The sequence below is a fragment of the Parus major genome, chromosome Z, assembly GCF_001522545.3.
Source record: "Parus major isolate Abel chromosome Z, Parus_major1.1, whole genome shotgun sequence".
Lineage (NCBI taxonomy): Eukaryota > Metazoa > Chordata > Aves > Passeriformes > Paridae > Parus > Parus major.
The window spans coordinates 61,534,599-61,552,745 of NC_031799.1; the positions used below are offsets into that span (position 1 = coordinate 61,534,599).

An 18,147-nucleotide genomic window follows, 5' to 3' on the forward strand; every position below is an offset into this window, starting at 1 on the left:
GTTGACCCTGGCAGACAGCTAACTCCTACCCAGTCACTTGCTCCCTCCTTCCCATTGGGATTGGTGGGAGAATTGAAAGAGCAAATGAGAGAAAACTCCTCATTTGAGATAAAAAGAGTTCAATAAATAAAGGAAGTAAAACAAAACACAATCAAGTGAGACATAGGCAAATACTCAGCATTTCCAACAATCAGATGTAATACTCAGACACTCTCCAATCAACACTTACTTTGGCAATAACCCCTCAGCTTTAGTATGGAGAACACTGTTACATGTCATGGGTTATCTCAAATCAGTTGGAATCCATTGTCCCAGCTGTATCACTTTTGAGCGTCTTGTCCCCAGCCAGCCTCCCTGAATGAGAGGGTAGCGTGGGAAACTAAGTAGGCCTCGGTGCTATGCAAGCACAGCTCAGTAGTAGCTAAAATATGCATTATCAGCACTATTTTGGTCACAAATACAAAACATAGAACCATGACTTAAACTAATGTCTATGTTCTTTCACAAAATCACAGAACCATTTAAGTCAGTTTCAGGACCATTTCAGGACAGGTGAAGTTAACCTTTGACGGAACACCATTAAATACCATATCCAGCTGTTTCTTGAATGCCTCCAGGGACAGTGATTCCACCACCTCTCTGAGCAATCCGCTCCACTGCTTAAACAAGACTTTCAGTGAAGAAATTCTTTCTGATGTCCATCCTGAACCTCCCCTGGTGCAATTTGTGACTATGTCGTCTCATTCTGACGCTGGTTGCCTTGGGTGAAGAAGCCAACCCCCGCCTCACTGTGACCTCCTCTCAGATAATAGTAGAGAGCAATAAGGTCTCCCCTGAGCCTCTAGCAGCCCAATGTCTAGATTCTTGAAGTGCAGGGCCCAGACTGGTGATAGAACTCCAGATGCAGCCTCACCAGGGCCAAGTTCAGGGGGACAATGACTTCCCTGGTCCTGCCGGCCACTATTCTTGACACAGGCAAGGATGCCATTGGGCTTCTTGGCCACCTGGCCAAAGTGATGGCTCGTGTTTAGCTGGCTGTCAACCAGCACCCCCAGGTCCTTATCCCTGGGCCGCTTTGCAGCCACTGTGTCCCCAGCCTGTTATGGTGCATGGACTTGTTTTTACTGAAGTGCAGGACTTGGCACTTGGCCTGGCTGAACTTCACAGTTGGCATCAGATTATTAATCCATCTTGTCCAGATCCTTCTGCAGAGCCTGCCTGCTCTTCAGCAGATCAACATGCACCCAACCTGGCACAAATCTACCCGATTTACTCTCAATTACCTCACCAAATCATCAATGAAGATATTAAACAGGACAACACTGAGCCCTGGGAATACCACTAGTGACCAGATGCCAACTGGATGCAGCATCATTTCCCATCACATTATGGGCCTGGACATCCAGTCAGGTTTTCAGCCCAGGGAAGAGTGCACCTCTTCAAGCTGTGAGCTGTCAGCTTTTACAGGAATGACATAGGAGACAGTATTAAAAGCTTTGTTACAGTCCAGGCAGACAACATCCACAGCCTTTCCATCATCCATTAGGCAGGTAAGTTGGTCATAAAAGATCAGGTTGGTCAAGCAGGACTTACTTTCTTAAACCCATGCTGCCTAAGCCTGATCCCTTGGTTGTTCTGTATGTGCTGTATGTATCTGTTTATAACTGTGCTGGGCTCCAAGGTCAGGCTGAAAGGCCTGTAGCTCCTTGCAACTTCCTTACAGTCCTTCTTGGGGATGGGTGTTAAAGTGGCCAACTTCCATTCATCTCTGATCTCCCTGGTGAGCCAGGACTGATGACAAATAATGGAGACCACTTTAGCGACTTCTTCCAATAGCTCCCTCAGTACATTTGGATGCATCCTACTATGTTCCATAGACTTGTGAGTTTCCAAGTGGCACAGCCAGTCACTCACTACTTTGTTACAGATTGCAGTCTACTGCAATCTGGTCTACTCTGCTTTTTGCCCCTGTCCACCAGTTTAGGGTGTTGGTTGTCTTTGCTGTTAAAGACTGAGCCAGAGAAGAGATTAAGTATCTCAACCTTTTCCTCATTGTTGGTGATACTCCGTGCCAGGTCCAATAAAGAATGCAGATTTTCCTTGGCCTTCCTCTGTTCTTAAAGTATTTCTAAAAACATTTTCTATTATCTTTTACAGCAGGAGCCAGATTGAGCTCTAGTTGAGATTTCACTTTTCTGATTTTCTTTCTACATGACCTACCATCACTCTATTCTTCCTGAGTTGTCTGCACCTTCTTCCAAGGGCCATAAATTCTCTTTTTTGTATCTGAGTTCCTGCAAAAGCTCCCTGTTATACCAGGCCAATTTTCTTTCCTGGCAGCTCACTTTTTGGTAAATAGTGAAGGTTTGCTCCTCTGCTTTAAGATTTCCATCTATATCCAGCCTTCAAGAACCCCTTTATTATTAGGAACTGATCAACTTATATTCATGGCCGTGAGCCTGCTCTATTCTGTACTTAGATACCTTCCATTCTATATTTCTGTTTCACAAGATTTGTATGATAGTATAGTATCAGTCACTGTATATTTTGATTCATGTTTTTCATCCACACTGACACCAATCTGTGTCATCTGAAGATATCTCAGGTGCTTGAGCAACCTCCTTTTACTTAAAATCTCCATACTTCCATGTAATGAAATCCCCAATGAAACAGGAAAGAAAAACTTCTCAAATATATTTTGAATCAGTTCTACTGAAATCACACCTAAGCAGAAATGAAAAATACTTTATGAATACAAGAATGCAAACCTGGAGTATCACACTTAGATCTCCTTGGCAGGAAAAAAAGTCTTGGAAGCCTTTGGAGATCCCAAGAACAGTTTAGGGGAATCTTCTTAGGGAAAATTTTCTTTCATGCAAGGAAGATACTAACAGATGCAAAAATCCTACCGTCACAAGACAAAAATGAGGAGTAATACAGTGATGTGCACACAAGTCATGGATGGATCTTCACCTAGTCTGCATACTCCATTTTTCATAGTGGATGACTACTGTGACAACATTTTAAAGAAATTAAGGTTATGTAACTTTGTATCTGCACCATATTCCAGCTCAGAAACACACTTCCGACCCATCTTGAATTCTGAATGCAATTTCAATGGCACTGTGCAAGACATGTACTGTGCTTAATCCTAAATTTTATTTGATGCTGTTCTGAATTAAACAGACCTTCCATTTCTCCTTAAAGATGCATTTCAAAGATGAATGAGGAAATTGTTGGAATAAGCTCAAATCCTACTTTTATTTGTGTTGATAATTGCTTTTTAATGAAACTTAGGTCATTGATTCAGCAGGAGCAAAGTTTCTTTTTACTTGGAAAAAGGATTCCAGTGTAAGAAGTCTAATTCTAACAGGCTCACTTCAGTGCAGAAAAAATTAGCAGCTGTTCACCTGATGTTCATGGAGTCTTAAGAAGAGAAGTGCAGGAACATAAGTTTGGGCTGAAAAGTAAAACACACCTTCTCACTACACTGTCTTTGCCACCCCTTGACAAACCTAGCCAACAGCCTCACCGTCACACATTTTGGCTAAGTAAACAAGCCAGTCTCCTCCTCAGTTTTGTAACACCAGAGATTTGACGACTGCTTTGAGTCTGTATAGCAGTACAAGTGCTTTCTAAACCAGGCTAAACATATACTCATCAGTTCAATCCACATCTGTGATATCCATTCCTTTACTTCTACATCTGAATTTCTCTATCTTGATTATTTTTTCTGCAGGAAAAGGAAAAAAGGTAATTTGTCTTCAAGAGCAAAATCTAACTTTGATGAAGTGTCTAAGGTAATAATCTGCCCATATCTTTAAGAAAAATTACAGAATCACAGAAATGTAAATCAAAGCTATAAAAAGAAACCTGCCAATAGAATTAACCTTTCAAATGCACGTATTTTCATTTGCAAAAAAAAAAAAGCAACATCTGAAAAATTCTTATAAAAACCCCCTATTAATGCCACTAAGATATTAGTTTCTATCGCAACTTCGCAAAATTCAACCATGAATAGTATGATATTTATAAAAATGCTTCAGTTTAAAAGCTTTTGACACTGGATTTACAATTGCTTTATCAAACCTATATTTAGAGGTCTTCCTTAATGCCACAAACATTAGAAGAGTAATCAATGCTATACTTATGCTGGCTGAAAAGTCTCAATGAACTACATTTTGCACCACCTTTGACTGTGCTGACTAACTGTGAAACCATCTGGCAAAATCAATTACCACATATGCATCATGGATCCACTCTTTAACTTTCTCCAGTACCTATAATGTCTGAAAAGCAGAAAGCACAGAAAAAATGTATTTTTGGTCTCAAATTCTATTCAGCTGTACATGTAAACCTGCATGCAACTTGAAACTGGTTTACCATTTTACCACATCAAAACTAGCCTACTGTAGCTGCAAATTCTCTCCTGCTAAGTTCAATACCCCAAAGTACAGACACAACCTTAGAAAAAAATCTACTCTGGGAAAAAGAACATCTAAAAAAAACTTTCACATCTAACTCTCGATAGAGAAGAATTCAGAAAAGTTTGTATCCCTCCTCTTGTTGACTTTGAATTGTAAGGGAATATCTGACTCATTGTGATCAGTAATTTACATAAAAGCACTAGAAGCAATTGCATAATGCTTCAGAACTTAATTTTATTTGTGAGCTCATTGTCTGGTACTTCAGTAATTAGAAACAGAAAGAAGGCTTTCCTTAAGTGTTGTGGTTAAATGTTTGAGACCATGAAAGTCTTATACATCATAAAAAGGAAAAGCACTGCTCCTCAAACACCAGTTAAGCAGTAAACAATACTGTTCAGTGATATCAGGGTATAGAAAAAAGACTATTTTTTCATCTTTCAACTGGAATTCTAGCAGAATTTGGGTTTTGTTTATTCCTCTGTTTCACTTCTCTCACTTTCAATGACTACTCAAAGAATTGTCTTTCCTATGGCTCTCAGAAATTATAAATTATACCACATACAGTTATCAGACAGGACTACGTAACACTGTGTGTTAATATAATAAGCAGATTAGAAGAGTTTAACAAAATGACAATTTTTGGCAGTCTGACAAAACTTTCATTATGAGATTTTCCACTATTAAAGCTAGAACCAGGATCAAAAGGCTACTTAATCAAGGCTTGTAGTCCAACAAATGTTTTAATGTCTTGTCAATATGAAATGCTGTCATCAAGGACTGATCATAAACACCAGTGATGAGAGGCACCTATCAGTGGGTGAACTGACTTAACAGAGACTGCCCCTCCCCTAGCCTGGCTAATTGTCCTCAGCTTCCAACAATTCTAAGATACCACTTTCAGAAAATGTCAAATGAACAGACATTTTATTCTGAAACAGTACAGCATTCTTCAAAACATCAGCTGTTAGTTTGTTGTCTGTTCTGGTTTAATGCACACCTCATCTCTTCCCACAGGTTTAACACGTGTTTTGCATGAAAAGAAAAACATTTTCAAATGCAGTATATAGTGAGGATTTTTGCTCCATGTCTTTACAACAATTTCCTTTCAAGAAAAGAAAGTTTTCTGCTAAATGATTCTACACACATGTTTTCAGTTCTACCCTAAGAGAGAAGAAATGAAGCATGTATGATGATTGTCATATGTGATGAGGCATGGCAATCTGAAGGATAAGCATGTTGTATAACAGCACCCAAAAACTCTAAGTAACAGTTAAAACAGAAAATGAAGAAAAAATTGCTCCAAATGAACCTAAAATTATTATACTTTATCATAGTACAATTCTGCAAGCTGAAAAGTTTATTTTCCTAATTTTTTCAATTTTATACTGGAACCTTTAACTACTAACAAGCAACAACTACTGGCAAGATCTAGTATGTCATGCAGCAAGATATTTTCCATGCTCCACCATGCCCTGTGGCCAGGAGAGGGTTAACTTTTGCAGCATCCAGGAGAGATGAGGCCATGGGTTATTTGACACCACCTCTAGCAGTGAAGGAGAGAGGAGTGCTGTTCAGAGGGGTGCTTTTTGTGGGACTGCTGGTTTATAAAACTATAGGGCTCTGTCTTGCACACTCTGTTACTACTCATGGTCTTATTTCATTGTTGCTCCCAGTAAACTGTTCTTATCTCAGCCAATGATGTTCACCTTCTGTGTCTCCAATTCTCTTCAACCCTGCTGTAAGAGAGCAGGAAGAAATGAAAGGAGTGGCACAAGGTCTTTAGTATTTAGTGGGGACAGTAAACTGGGGAATACCATTTCTAAACCACGACAGGTCACTAGATTAGCTAAGTAATCTACAGGTAACTTGGAGATTAGCTGATGAATCATTAACAATGCTCCTTGTAGAAAGTGGCAGTCTGTAAACTGAAACTTACTTCGCTACTAACATCTGCTAAAATTGCAGCACAGTAGGATGTGTCCATAACACAGTTTAGAATCAGAGTACAACCAAAACATGATAAATCTGGATTGCAGTCACTGACTACAGCTTCTATACCAATGACCTCTGACTGCTTGGTTCAGATTCTGGTTTTCACAAATGAACATTTGTGAATGTCACCAGCTAGAGAAAACAAGCCAAAATCTGAAGTTTTCTAAGAATCCTAACTGAAGTCCATGAAATTTGCAGTGACACTGAGATACACTAGACACCTGACATTTAGTAACTGGTACCTGAAATCAACAATATCACACTCAGTGTGAGCATTAAATTCTATTGATCTGAAATATATACACATATTAAGTGTAAAATTAATTTTTAGCCTAAATTACCTCCCCCTTAAGGAGCACTTCTGGGCTATCAGAGATGCTTTTCTGGCATCCAACAGACCACACTCTGCAGAGACAATATCACTTCATGCTTTGGTTTTATCTCCAGAGGCTGGAGAATATCATGTTGAAAAGTCAGGGTACAGAAGAAGAGCAAACACAATTGAGATTCCCTCTGAAAACAAAAGCCTTTACCTAAGACCTGATACCTTACTCCAACTGAAAGTAAAGATGGTGCAGCAGTGCTTCTCTGTACAGTTTATCTTCCCTTCTGTTTTGTCTGCAGCAATACAGTAAATTTAAAATCAACAGCAACGGGTGCATACCAGCACTCAAACTGCATAGAAATATACCCCCAGTTGTCAGCATTCCTTTCTGTCACAGTGCTGCTGTGGGAACCTTTTGAGATGATCGTTCAAGCCACCAATGAGAGACTTCAGGCTCTCTTTGTTTGCTGTGCTCAGCTCTTCAGGTATCTGACTGAATAGTGTCACAGCAGGCAATAAAGCTTTTCAATTTCTTTCTATTGACTATCCAGGAGGAAACAGAAGCTCATCTGTCTGTCAAGTATCTTGTATCCAATACGATTAAAATGACTCTGGATGTACTACAGGCCTTCACTGTGAGAGTATAAACTAGCAGCTTGCCACTCTATGAAGAAAATTAAGACTTTGGCATTTTATTGGGCATCCACATTAATGTGATTGGCAAAGGAAAGTAATAATGAATCATAATGGATGCCATGGCAAAACAATGCTGATGTGCTGGATCAAACATGACTGAAACTCACCAACTCAGTAATTTTTTTGTGAGAAATGGTGTAAAGTTCTCCCCATATTGCAAAGTTTAGACATAAGAGATTCTGTTTCTAATAACTTTTGAACGACAAGAATTGTTGTCTTTCAAAGATCTTACACTCATTAAAAAGCAATTTAGAAGGTTATTGAAATAAATTATTTATGTAGTGGGATGCATCATTGAAAAATGTTGAAGAGGCATCCAAATAGTGACTCAGTATCTCCAAATCAGAAATAACAGCTCACTTTTACTTTTTCTTATGCAAGTTTAACAAGAATTGCATTAATGTCAACTGGTATTATTTAAAGGAGTTTTTTTAGAAGTCGTCTGTTTTATAAAAGTACCTGTCACCACAGTAAAACCTAAGCTTTCAAATATCATCCCTAAGAAATTTCTTATGAAACAGAAGAAGTAATTTTTGTTTTGGTCAAAAAAATACTATGAACATTTCTGTTTTATTCCTGAGGCTATATAATAAGTACAATACCATTTCAGTGACCCCATTGCATTCTGTTATGGACCTGTGACTGATAATGCCTAATTTTATAAACACAGATGTTAACAAATAGCAGTGGAATAACAGAAAAAGAATAAAGCAGTAAACCAAAACAAGATGCCTTGCATAGCAGAAATTACTTCATCCACAGCTGACTGCCTCTGAGCAAAAGGAAACTCTAGTATAAGTCTGTACCATTTAGAAGCTTCATGATTTGCTGGCAATTTGTAGAAACCAAAGCAAACTTTTGGCAGCACGCCTACATACCATAGTAGTTAAAGAAACTATCATCCCACCCATTTTGACTACAAGCCTTGAAAGTTTAGTCTAATGTTTCTTCCTACCCTCCTGTTCTCCTTAGCTAATAGAAGATTCAATGTAAAACTTCCAAAATATAATTTTGGAAAGTGGCACTCTGGTGCTCACACTAGAGTAATCTATAGTTAATTTTTTCTTGCTCCTTTTTGCTCACCAATAAGCCTCAGCAATAGAAAGTCTTCACTCTAATTAAAAGTGAAAAGCTAACACACAGATCCAATGCTCTGATGTTTCACAGCTGCATGCAGAGCTGCCCAGACACCTGTTTATTTTTATAGCAATTCCTTTTGCTCTTTATCATTCCATCCCTTAAGGCTGGATTATAAAATGAGGCAGAATAAACTAGATCATCTTGAAAATGACAGTGCATTTCTACATCCCACCTTCACTGAAAAATACAAATCATTATTATGGTAATTTGTCAGTCCAGCTGCTACTGAAGGAAGCAGGAATCAACCAAACTGATCTGCACATTATGAAGTCTTTGTAATGCATGGCTTTCAGAATGTTCCCTGCCTGTGTTTAGCTCAACTTTCCTGACACAACTTGAGTTTCTAGTGCCAAATGTATGCTGGACAATCTGAATTCCTGCCCCAATTTCTGAAGGTATTTTAGACACAAAAAATACGGACAGCGCTATTAAGTAGCGCTTTTTGGTACCTGTGTAGTGGTTTAATTCTTGTTTAGTCTACAGGCAACTAGGAAAATAGGGCAAGAGCTGCAAAAACTGAAGGTGGTTAACTGCTGATTATCACACTTTGTATATCTGCTAACTGGAAACACTGAGCCTCTAAGTTCTAAGTAGAGGCTAGGCTGCCAAATAATCTTATACTGAAAGCATGCTTCATGTATCCTTGGTGTCCAAAAGTTGACTCTGTACTGTCTGACTGACACTGTATGTCCTGATAACACTGACAAAGCATAGTACAGCAAAGCTTCTGCCCTCCTATCACCCTGCTTCACTGCAGAATCCTGGAGGCTGGGCAGTGGAAGTACTTAATGGGGAGGAGGGAATGAAAACTAAAATCCCCTGGGCTCTAAGAGATAAAAGAAGCAGTCCTCATATCCTGTATAAAACTTAAGCTACTAATAAATAGAAAGCAGACTCACTTTTCTGGACATGCTTTGTACAAAAGTGACTTCACTACTCTGACAAAAAAAAAGATTCAAATTCACAGGTGAAGGTGGCTTTTTGCTGCACCCAGAAGTCCTTGAAAGTGCACTGAAATTTGGAAGTCTATAAGTGTACCCTTGTTATGCCTCAAATCCAAGAAGTCCAAGAGGAACATCTTCCTACAGCTGAGACAGGATGTGTCCCTAAAGTGTATGTAGGGATAGGTATGTGGTGGACAGCAGAAGAAATGGGTGTGCTGTGATGCAAACCTGCAGCTCAGCTGAAGAGTATTTGCAGAGGTCAAGTAATGAGGCCTTGTTCTTTACCCTGTCCTATTATGATGTAACAGCCTTCCCTGCCTTTATCATGAGGGTTTTGACCAGGAGAGGATTCTCCCATCAATGTGATCCAAGGTTGCTTGTTTCTGGAGTTAAATCAATGTTAAATTTTGCACCTGACTCCCAGCTTTCACCTACTGCATTCTTCTGTGTCACAGCATTGTCACAGTACAGCTGGTCTGGACTGGACAAAGTAAATCTGACCATAACACAAACCCAATTCAGCTAGCCTAGTTCATGTCTGAACATGTCCCTGGATAAGTTATACAGGACCCTGGGCCAGCCCCATCCAAGCTGAGAAGTAAGCACATGAGTGGCCAGGATGCTGGGCAGGGAGAGAGATCTCAGCCAATGTCTGTCCAGCCCGGGAAATTTGAATTGGGTATTTAGGTGAGTTCTGAATAATAAACGAGGCTGTTTTGTCTCATGAGTACCTGGAGCAGGAGTTGTGGATTTTGTCTCCCCACCCATGGCCGGCACGTTACACTTCTGGATAAAATTTGTTTATAGGAAAGAAACAACATACCCCCAAAATTTTAGCTGTATAAAGGACAAGGTTTCAACCTCTGTAGTTTCTTTTCTGTAGGCAGAAACTATTAAATGCTTTTCAGAATTAAAAAAACCAAAACAACCCAAACCTCAAGAAAACAAAATGTGTAGTCAACATATTGACAACAATATGGCCTACAAAATATATGTAGGATTCTCCTTCCTTCAAATGATGCAATTCCACAGAAGGGTGTTTCTTTCTGCCAAGAACCTAGCTAAGAAAATGTTACCATCAAATGACTGCCCTCAAATATTCATTGAGCAGAAAGATGGCCCACTTTTTCAGGTGAGGTGTCCTCTCTGGTTTTCTCCAAGCCTTAACCAGAGCATATTCAATGAGCAAAACTGGAATGAGAAATATCAGAAAGCAGAATTCTTAAGGGGGAATATGTCCTTCATTGAGATATCTCCAACTAGTCATGTGACACAGATAAAACCTGCCAGGATTTCCACTTCTGTGCTTCTATCAAAGTCCAAATGAAAAATCTCCATCACTTTAAAAGGTGTCATTGGAAGGGGAAAAAGAAGCAACAACCTCCATTAACTTGCCTACTTCAATAACAAAAAAATCAACAAAGTTTAAGAGAGTCAGAAACTAGAACATTTTTAACACATAATAACTCCCTAATAATTCAATGAAATGACATTTAAGAAAAGCAAGTCATCCCATATATTCTGCCTCCCAAAGGGATTGAAAATGATTCATTTCACATGCCCATAATTCTCAAACTAATTTTTATGTATTTTCAGATAGTTTCAAATGCTTTCAAGGAGTCATGTGTGTGCATGGAAAAGAAAAAAATATGTATTTCACAAAGATTTTAATGCAGATCATTCTGTTTTATGAGGAATCAAGTTTTGTAGAGTTTCACAGATGAACTTGTACCTTCTACCTGCTGGCTCAGATTGAAAATGTCAAGGATATCATAGTGCCTTACTTGTTCTCGTTGCTGGCATCATATCGAGGCATAGGGTCAAAATCATTTCCATTTACATCAAAACTGGCTTGAGAATCCTGTATCCAACAAAAGAAAAAAAAAAAAAGTTGCTAATTAATTAGGCATTGACTCATGTGGCCTGTACCTCAGTTAGCAGATTCTTACAAATGAGTAATTAGACTAACTAATATCCCTGTGGTTTCATGGTGACTGTCTTTTAGGAAAACATTATGTACAGGAATTAAATATTTTCTTTTCATTTTGGAACACAGAGAAGGATAAAAAAATGCTCTGAAAAAGTATAGGTCCAGCATTAGGGAGGAAATAGAAAATGGCATTTTATTTAATCAGAAGACTACTTCTCTTCTAAGAACCTTTTGGAAGTTAAGGAAGTTCACTCTCAAAACAGAGATTCTGCTGAATGTTTTAAGATTCAAAAAAACTATCTACATGACTGTAACTGAAATTTCAGCCATTGTTTCAAGAAATAAAAATAATATAATTTTCTTAAGAATATTGTGATAAAATTACATACTGGAAAGCAACACAAACTGCTTCAAATAACTGCAAGATATCTGTCTTTTTGTTCCATATTTATCATGGTTCTTACAACTGAAAATAGTTCACAGTGTGAACAGCTGCTGGTTTGTATGGCTCTCATTAATTGATGCAGTAGCATGTCACCACATGTTGACATGGTAAGCAGCAATTTTCAAACTCTTGTTTGTTCAAAACCAGTTACACATCTACCTCAAATATTCAGCAGCCCCTTTACCTATAATCTGAGATATAGAAGGCGTTTGTGATCAAACAAGCAATGTGTATTGCTTGTGAATTTGGGGAATAACTTGTTGGTGTGGGAAAAGGGAGAGAGAAGTGGTAGGGATATAAATAGTTACTTTAAATCCAGTGGTAGGACAGTACTGGAATGAGGTAACATGATACAATCTGGGTCATTCACTGTGGAGGTAAAATTATATCTGGTTTATTTAAATAATTTAAGATATTAAAATTAATGATGTGTCATGTGCTAGGATCAGAGATACATTGACAAATTGTGCAATTGCCCCACTTGTGTTTTCACATCCTCCAAGCTGAGTTTCACATGCAGCAAGGGTAGGATGCATACATAAACATGGATAATTTAAAATAAGTGGCTGTAAAATGTGAACATCATTGTAGTTTTTAACGGGTTGTTAAAGATGTCTTTGTCATGATCTCTTAATGCTCAATCAAGAAGATAAGCTTGCTGGCAAAAAGCCTGTGTTTAGGGCTCTTTAACAAGATCTATATTTGTAATGGGAATGAAGGTATGTGCATGCCTTGCACTGGTCATCTTCACCAGTCTAGCTCAATCCAAATATATTTACTTCTTTTATTACTCTGTGTAGAAACACACCTTGCACATTTTAATTCAGACAAATCATAAGGTCCTCATATGGTTGACATGCCTTCAGCTAATGCCTATTTCCAAAAGATAGGACAAATCACTCCAGCAAAATTTGGTCCTGATGCTCTGAACAGCATCAAACTCTGACACCAACACAGGAAGCAACCTACCAGAGAAGAAGATTCGAAGATTCTCCTTATGCTATCAGCCTCCAAGACAGATTAAATCAGTCATCTAAATGTGGCGAACCACAAGCAAACAGAAACCTCCTGAGGCAATGTGAGATATAGAAGACAGAAAACAACGGATGCAGCTCTATCACAAGTTGTGAGGGGACTCAGTAGAGTTAAAAGAGATTTACTAGAAAGAATATTCTACAACAGAATATTCTACACTTGTTTTTAACTGAGTGAATCATGAAAGGTCATATACTTTTCCTTTCATATTGTTTCTAGCAGTATGATAAATAGCTTTAAAAATTAATGCATGGAAAGATTACTGTAAAATTACTGTCTTCAAGAAAAGCTTCTGTTTCACTGACTAAATGTATTGGCCAAATATGGAATTCAGCTGCATGTATTAACTGAAAAGCAATGTATTCCATTTCTAAGTTTTAAGAGTGTGAAGATATTAAGTAAAAAAATTGCAGAAGAGACAAAAAATACCCAGTAATTGGTTCTAGTCTTTCAGAAATACAGGGCTCAGCTACAAGAGGCATCCAAATATTAAGTATGTTCAGATGAAACACAGTCTTAGCTAAAACAATATGTATTGTCAAAAACTGTTTTCCTTCTTCCCATTGGTGTTAATATTTGAGGAAACACTTGTATGACTTCCTCCCTCCCTCCTCTCTTCCTCCATCTTTCTACAAGCAGCAAGTTATTTTTTGAGTAATAACAAAGCAGGAAACCTGAACTCTTGTGGACACTCACATAATTCTGCATCAAGTCTGGGTGGTTTCTTTCAATGCCGTCATCCAGGATGGTGACCACAACATTCTTTCCAGTGTAACCTCTCTTCCAAGCACCTACTATATTCATATCTGACTGGCAATGGTGGGTGTTGTCACTGCAGTGCTGGGGAGAGAAGAGGAGAGGAAGATGTCGCATATTGTAGATTACTGAGCAATGAGGGATTGATCCTACTTGCATTAGCATTACTATTTAAAGTTGCACATAAACATATAGATTTGAATAGGAGCTACACAACATCAACACCTTTATTTAGACAGAAAACAATTTAAAAAGAATGCAAACTGTATAAAAACTTCATGTCCTGCTTATTTCTTCTTCTGATTATTCTTCATGCTAAGCAATACAAAAGTGAAGCATTCAGCTATACTGAATTTGAAATTTATTTATTTTTTCAAAAAAACAAGCCATGTGTGGATAAAAGTAGACAAATGCCTGTATTGAAATGGTCATGGAAAAAAAAACACCTTGCTTTTTAGAGCTTACATGCTGTGTACAATTTCTTGACAGAGTATTTGGAAACTAATCAAGATTCATTTCTATCTACAAAAGAAGGCTTTTGGCAGGTTTTGTGCAGTGTCAGCAGGAGATGAGCCACAGTTAAGAACCTGTAATGAAAACACTACCCTGAAAATCTTGCATCTTAGGGAGCTGGATGAATTGTAGATAGTGTTGATTGACAGCAGCCTGGGGTACAGCTTTCAGAGCAACCAAGTCCAGTATGATGGAGAAAGAAAGTTTAGTGTACATTAAAGCTGAAAGCCTCTTCCTAGACACAAATGCACCCAGTTCACGTGAAGAAATCTGGCTCGCCATGGCAATGAGACATGACCCTCAGGTATTTGTAATGCCCCATTAGCCACTCTCTAATCCACATGCACAGCCCTCCCCTGTGAAATTAGTTCAATGAGCCTCTCTCATCAGTACTGCTTTCCTGCAGCTCCACCAGGCTCAGACACAGCAACAGGCAAAAACAGAAAAAAGAGGGGGTACAGGGAAGGGTAAAAGCAAAGGGTTGGAGGAAGAAAAAACAAATTAAAGAAGATATTTGTATCCTAACAACAGTGGACGTAGAGCATGCTCCATCTTAATCCCTACCCCACCACCTCACGTCCCCACTTCAGCCTGATGTCTTGTCACTCCACAAATTGCAAGGATAAATAGATTTGGAGGGGAGCACTCCACCTTGGCTTAGTCTCCTCCTTAGTTCAGTCAGCACAATGAAAAACCATTAACCATGTGCAAACTGACTTGTATTAAATAATAATTTTCCTCCTCCTCCTCCTTGCTCTTCAGTTTACCACCCAAATCAGAGGATTTAAGAGTGGTCATTTGTTATTACTAGAACAATGTTCTATTTTTATACGTAATATAAAGTCTCTCTCAGGGTCTTTCCATTGTGCCCACAAATATCTGTCTCTCTCTGTCAATCCATCCCCACACAAAGGACTTCAGGGACCAGTTCCAAGGAATGTGTAGCTTTTGTTCTCTGTATTGCTTGGAAATGCTCATGCTGCTGGCTTTATGAAATTAATTACAGTGTAAACCTGCTGTCTAAATGTAATGGCTGTACACACAAGGATTTCTAATGTACAAACAAGATGGGTAAACAAATTTATCATTTCCAGGTACATTTGTCTTTTCCAAAATGTTACTAAATTAAGTACCAGAAAATACCTGCAAAAGTTTTTAGCATCATCCTCCACATTTTCTAATGTGAAGACAAAGAGACAGGAAGGTAGAACCACCAGCCTTTAGCCACAGGGTAAAACCAAGAGTGAGCTACAATGGGCAATCAGGATTCCTGACTCTAGCCTCCAATCAGATTCACTGGACCATTACACTGTGCCTTTATCCCCATTTCTGAAATGCCAAATGACCCTCAGCTGATTTGCTTAATGTCTTGTCCTCTCTTCCTAGGGGATGAGCTTGTTGTTTTGCTTTCATGCCAGCCAAACCACACAGGCTGAGCAAGCATATGGGTATTTTAATCCCCATTCCTTTGCAAGCTCTTTGGATCTCTGCCAGAAGGTCACCAGTACTTCCCTTAATGAGACCATTGCCCTCACTTGCCTTACTTGAATATTTGCTTTTGTGGTGGTGACTGAAGGGTTTGCTAAGCGCATGGAGACAACCATGAAAGCTGTATCTTGCCTTACTGTGTGCTCTGATGATTCTATCAAGAGACACATGAGGTCAAATTGATTATGCAAGGGTAAAGAAGTTGTAACTGTGGGCCCACTTATAACTTTAGTACACAGCACATGTTAACATATGGATACAAAATGTAAAGGCAGCAAAGAAGCATCCAAATGAGAATAGTTCAAAAGCAGATGAAGGGTTCAGTTATAACCATTGCAATAAAAAGCAACTTCTCATGTCCTATTTAGAAGAGCATCTGTTTTTTTTCACCTCTACTCCCCACACTTTTCCCTTCTATTCAATTATTTATTTATGCATTTTTTTAATCCCTGCCTTGATTCTAGCCTTATTTTTCTGTTCCAGTACTGTCTTTTACCAGTGAACTCCCAGTTTTGTTTAATTCAATATCTGATCTAAGATTCCTGTATTTTAATCACAAATTAGACTTTCCCTCATATTTGTGTCTGATTTTCCCCAGATAAATCAGACTGGGCACTTTCCTCTTGATGCAGTCTGATTTGTCTTTAATTGAGAACACTTAAAATCTTGGAGGGCAATTACTTTTTAGGTACTATCTTTTATGGTATATGGTATAAGATATGCCACTCCACATACAACAGAATCTAATATTAATTGCTTCACTTGGACTCTTTTCTGTCCCTTGGACTGGTTTTGGCTGCGACAGAGTCAATTTTAACTCTCTTCACAGTGAAGAGAGTATGGGGCTGTTTAGGATTTGTGATGAACAGAGTTTGGATAAAACAGGGATGTTTTCGTTACTGCTTAGAAGCGCTTACCAGAGCCAAAGCCTTTTTTTCTCTTCACATCACTCCCTCAGTGAGGAGGCTGGGGCTGGACAGGAAGTTGGGAGGGGACACAGCTGGGACACAGGTGACCAGATCATAGAATGTCAAGCTCAGTAGTTAAAGCTGGGGAGGGGAAGGAAGGGGAAAATGTTCCAAGTGATGGCATTTGTCTTCCCAAGTAACTTTTACCCAATGGAGCCCTGCTTCCTGGAGATGGTTGAACACCTGGGAAATGGTGAATGAATTCCCTCTTTTGTTTTGCTAGTGTCTGCACGTTTAGCTTTCCCTTTTAAATTGTTTTTATCCCAATGTATAGATTTTCTTGCTTTTATCCTTCTAATTCTCTCCCTGATCCCACTGCTGGGGAAGCAAGCAAGCAGCTATGTGGTGCTTAGCTGCTGAATTGGGTTAAAATTCCTCTTTCCTTCAAAAAACATTTCCTGCAAAGAAATTTCCTGGGTTCCATTCTATAATTTTTTCTCTAATCACCTGCTCCTTCTCTACCACCAATCAAAATTACATTGTCAGGTTGTTAGCAGAGGGCTGGTTTTAATTAATTTGGAAACATTTTTCAATTTACAGCGTTACCCAGATAAAAAACTATTCAACATCTGTGCTGATAATAAACGTTACATCATCCAGAGCGACTGAATTTTGTATCAATGAACAAATACTGCATTTTGTGGTTTATCTATTTCCATATTCTTGTTAGAAATTTTGGAATTAGAATTTTATTTGTTAGAATACAAACAACTTTTGCCATGATCATGTACAAATACAGTAGTTGGAAGGCTTTTATTAGATCTGTCAATCTTTGAACGTTTGTTTTCTGAATTTTAAAGGAAACAGTATAAAATAGACTATTCTACTGCATTTTCTGCCTCTCAAAACAGATAAGGTAATTCAGAAATTTCGTGCATTGGTACTACAACTAGACAAATGCATTAAATCAGCAGTACCTCAACATACATTGATTTCATCCATAGCCTGGACAACACCATCAAAAGGAATAAACCAATGTTTGCCCAGTTATTTAGAGTAATTCTACTGAGATTTTAAAAGGGTCTTCAAAACATCATGTTTTTCTTCAGACTGTAATTTGAAAATGTTAATGATATTGGTACCAATGATATTAACTGGTGATATTGGTTAATGATGTAATAAATTATTGTATGTATTAAAAATTCGGAAAGATATAAATTAAATATGTTTGTAATAATGTGAAATATAAAATGTAAAAAAACCCTGCTCCGGGTCTGGTCGAAATCCCCTTTGGAAAGCAACAGATTGCCACCAACACCCAAGATAACGAACTCAGGGAAAACCCATCTACTCAGACAAATTGACAGGACGAGGGCCATCAAGACAACAATAGAACTGGCTCAGAAAATTACCTACCTCCGGACCCAACGCCCTACGGATTTCTGTGGGGAACAATCAGGTTGACAAAAAGACAGACTCCAAAAAGATAATCATCACCAGACCTGAACACCCCACCTGTCGGACCAGGGGTGGAAGAAGCAATCAAAA

The 18,147-nt window shown here is 38.5% G+C and overlaps 1 protein-coding gene across 2 annotated transcripts in view; it reads right to left on the minus strand.

Annotated features, from left to right (window-relative positions):
* The window catches only part of PCSK5 (proprotein convertase subtilisin/kexin type 5), a 229,767-nt gene that overhangs the window by 145,487 nt on the left and 66,133 nt on the right, over positions 1 to 18,147 (minus strand). For both annotated transcript variants that reach the window (XM_015652533.3, XM_015652536.3), the window contains exons 4-5: positions 13,631 to 13,774; positions 11,309 to 11,385 (exon numbers count right to left, since the gene is read on the minus strand). In XM_015652533.3, the coding sequence (XP_015508019.1) occupies positions 11,309 to 11,385; positions 13,631 to 13,774 (221 nt within the window). The remainder of the gene's footprint in view (positions 1 to 11,308; positions 11,386 to 13,630; positions 13,775 to 18,147) is intronic.